Raw genomic sequence first — 3,684 nt, 5'->3', positions numbered from 1 at the left:
GGCATTCCGTATTCCGACTTTTACCCGGTTATCCATTCCTCAGTCCTTACCCGTTGGCAGGCTTCTTGGTTGTCTGTTACTGGTAACAAGCTACGTACTCTTAAATGTTGTGTTTCCTCGTGGCAGTCCTCCTTCCACCGTAACCGGCGGTGGGAAACAGCTCTGGCGAGGTTGCGTATTGGCCATACTCGCTTAACCCATGGTCACTTGATGGAGCGCCGCCCTGCTCCTTATTGTCCTAGTTGCATTGTCCCTCTTACGGTCGTGCATGTCCTTCTTGAATGTCCTGACTTCCAGGACGAGCGTATGTTTTGCTTTCCGACCGCCCCTCGCGGTCACCTGTCCCTCGATAGAATTCTTGGTGACTCGGATACTTTTGATATCGTTCGCCTTATGCGTTTTTGTTCTCGTATTGGCATCCTTGGTGATATTTAGCGCCCTCTGATTATTTTGCGTATTTGATGGTGCTACATAGCCTTCCCGGTTTGGTGCCTTCTTTTGATAATTACTTACTTACTTGTGGTGAATGAATTTAATGATTTGATTTTTAAATGTGATATAAAATTTTGCCACTTTGCGTGTTTCTTAAATAATATATATTTTTCACTTTATCTTGTACTCCATGTGTCATGTTGGGCCATGGTAACATCTTATATATGACCCCAACATGGTATATAACTCTACATGTGGTTTGCTATAGTAATATTATTTTGTGCCCATTGTCACATCTGTATGTTTAATAATTGTGTAGCATTTAAGACATACCATTATTTTTATCAATATTAATGTAATTACTAAGATCAGTCACAATCAGTACTCAGTCACAATGTAGGACTGGCAACTGGGGATCGTTTTTCACTCACTGGGTTATTAACCCATGGAATTGCCTACCCGCCGAAGTCGTTAAGGCCAAAGCTCTGTTAACCTTTAGAGTACAATTGGAAAAGATCATTAAGATAAATGGGGGACCTTCGACAAGCCGAGGGCTTCCTGTCCTCGTCGAGGTAACTAAAGTTAGTGGTTCTTAGGTAAACTCAGGTAAAAAAAAAATGTATGGGTGATGACTTTGACGTTTTACAGGTAACGTGAGAGGAAATGTATCTCCCAGATTCTGATTTGATTCGAACATATTCTTGGTAATCCACGCGGAAAATATGAGAGGTGTTTCAAACGACAGTCACTTGCACTCTCTGTCCGGACAATATGACAGGTACTTCACACGAGCGTCACCTGCACTCGCTGTTTGGACAAGTGTTTTACATGTGTCACTTGCACTGGTCATACTAACAATGTGACGAGTGCTTGCCACGTGAGAGAGTTACATCAGCCTAACCTTCATTATTAGCATTAATGCACACTTAACTTTTTCCAATGGCTATTATGTACATCAAGTAAATCTGAATTTCATGACTTGACTTTAAGCTAACAGCAAGGAATGGATACACCGAGAGGTGTACCTATTTATCATTGAGTATTCGCAGTGAGTTTACATTGTACAAAACAACACTGACAGCTAAGATACTGCTGCTATATGGTCAGTAAATAATTGAAGCTGCCGTAACGAGCTTGTAGAGGTTAAAAGACCTTCACCCAATCACAAAACCGAAATTTTCAAGGTTATATTCAGAAAAATAAATAATCATGGCTTAATCCTCTGACGCATAAATTATTAACTATTTTGTGGTTCTTTTAATCAGTATTTCTCAGAGTTCTTCAGCAATGGTGTCTCATCATCCTAATTTTTCCGAATCATTATTCTGATATTATTGAAAATAATACAGATAAAAGGAATAACATGATATTATTTATTAATTTACAATACTCTATAACGTGATTGACATTGCTGGACCAGTAACATGAAATACTCAACAAATGTTTGATATCATTATACATGACTTAATAAACATATCTGCTTTCATAAACTTGGTTTATTTCCCATAGCCTCCTCCTCCATAGCCGCCACCACCACCACCACCAGAGCCGCCACCTCCATGGCCTCCGAGGCTGAAGCTGCCTGATGAAGAACCACCTCCATAGCCTCCACTACCACCACCAAAGCCGCCACCGCCACCTCCATGGCCGCCGCCTCCACCTCCTCCATGTCCTCCGAGGCTAAAACTACTGGACGATGAACCAGCTCCATAACCTCCACTGCCACCCCCACTGTGTCCGCCTCCGCCACCACCTCCATTACCACCACCACCACCTCCGTGACCTCCAAAGCTGAAGCCGCTGGTAGACGAGCCGCCACTATAACCGCCCCCACCACCACCACCTCCATGGCCTCCACCACCACCACCTCCATGGCCTCCACCACCACCACCTCCATGGCCACCGCCTCCACCGCCACCTCCATGGCCTCCAAAGCTGAAGCCGCTGGTAGAGGAGCCGCCACTATAACCGCCACCACCACCACCACCTCCATGGCCTCCACCACCACCACCTCCATGGCCGCCGCCTCCACCGCCACCTCCATGGCCTCCAAAGCTGAAGCCGCTGGTAGAGGAACCGCCACCACCACCTCCACCTCCATGGCCGCCGCCTCCACCACCACCTCCATGGCCTCCAAAGCTGAAGCCGCTGGTAGAAGAACCACCAGCATAACCGCCGCCACCACCACCTCCATGGCCGCCACCGCCACCACCTCCATGGCCGTCACCGCCTCCTCCATAGCCGCCACCGCCGCCTCCATGTCCACCTGGCCTGGCCAAGCTAGATACGGCCAGCATGGCCAAGGCCAAGGATACTAACACCAACTTCTGAAATTGTATCACATTCATTAATATACTGGTGTTACTTCAGGACCAATTGAATGTTTAATTGGAAGTTAAATTGAGAGGGGAAATTAACCATTTCTGCTACTGTAGAGTTTTCCAGCAGACACTAAGATAAAGTTACTGTGACGTGGCTGTGATAGTAATGAGCTTCCTGACAAATGTATGAGATTAATTTAGTATATATATAAATAAAGGTTCAATTACATCAGAATTTATATTACTTCTTCATTATACAAAATATATATGAAGATGTAATACATAAATCTTTTTATTAATATATACCTTAAGCTAATATATTCAAAACTATTAAGCCTATTCAAAAAATATTTTAATGCTCTACCATAACATAGAGTAAACATTTGCAATAATATATAAGGAAACTAATTATAATGTATTCAGTAAAGTGATTAAAGCTGTTCACATGGTATTAATACCGAAATAACGACTCTCCACATGAAAACAAATATATTTGTGTTGTGCCACAAATCCTTGTGGGTCTTTATTGTATTTTACTTTGAAAATATTGGTGCATTTCCATAGTGTATATGTCGTACGTTCTAAGTATATTACCTTTTAAGGTAAACACAGTTTAGAGTGTATTGAGGAGATGACCGGAGGTAACATGAATGTATATAAAGTCTAAAGTTTTTTGTTAAGAATGTAACAGTTTAATATGAAATAATTAATATTAATATAATATGAATAATATGAATATAATATAATTTAATTTAATATAATATGTAATATAGAATTGAAGCAAAAGTCACAACAACGTGATAAAAATCAACGTGATTAAAACCAATAACCCAATCCACAACTGTGACATCTCTTTCAGCCGGTTCTTCGTCGGCTTCAGGGAGTTTTTGATAAGGAGGTCGGCAGTCTTCTTTGCTTTATAGCCTCCTTA

At 42.1% G+C, this 3,684-nt stretch overlaps 1 protein-coding gene across 1 annotated transcript; it reads right to left on the bottom strand.

Annotated features, from left to right (window-relative positions):
- Positions 1-1,841: 1,841 nt before the first annotated feature.
- Positions 1,842-2,780, bottom strand: LOC123754160 (uncharacterized). Its single transcript, XM_045736366.2, has 3 exons — positions 2,594-2,780; positions 2,258-2,338; positions 1,842-2,206 (listed from the first exon to the last, which is right to left on the bottom strand). The coding sequence occupies exons 1-3, from the start codon at positions 2,778-2,780 to the stop codon at positions 1,929-1,931; spliced, it is 546 nt and encodes a 181-aa protein (XP_045592322.2). The 3' UTR covers positions 1,842-1,928.
- Positions 2,781-3,684: the final 904 nt, after the last annotated feature.

This window comes from Procambarus clarkii, chromosome 6 (assembly GCF_040958095.1).
Source record: "Procambarus clarkii isolate CNS0578487 chromosome 6, FALCON_Pclarkii_2.0, whole genome shotgun sequence".
NCBI lineage: Eukaryota > Metazoa > Arthropoda > Malacostraca > Decapoda > Cambaridae > Procambarus > Procambarus clarkii.
This window is presented reverse-complemented; position numbering and strand designations above follow the sequence as displayed.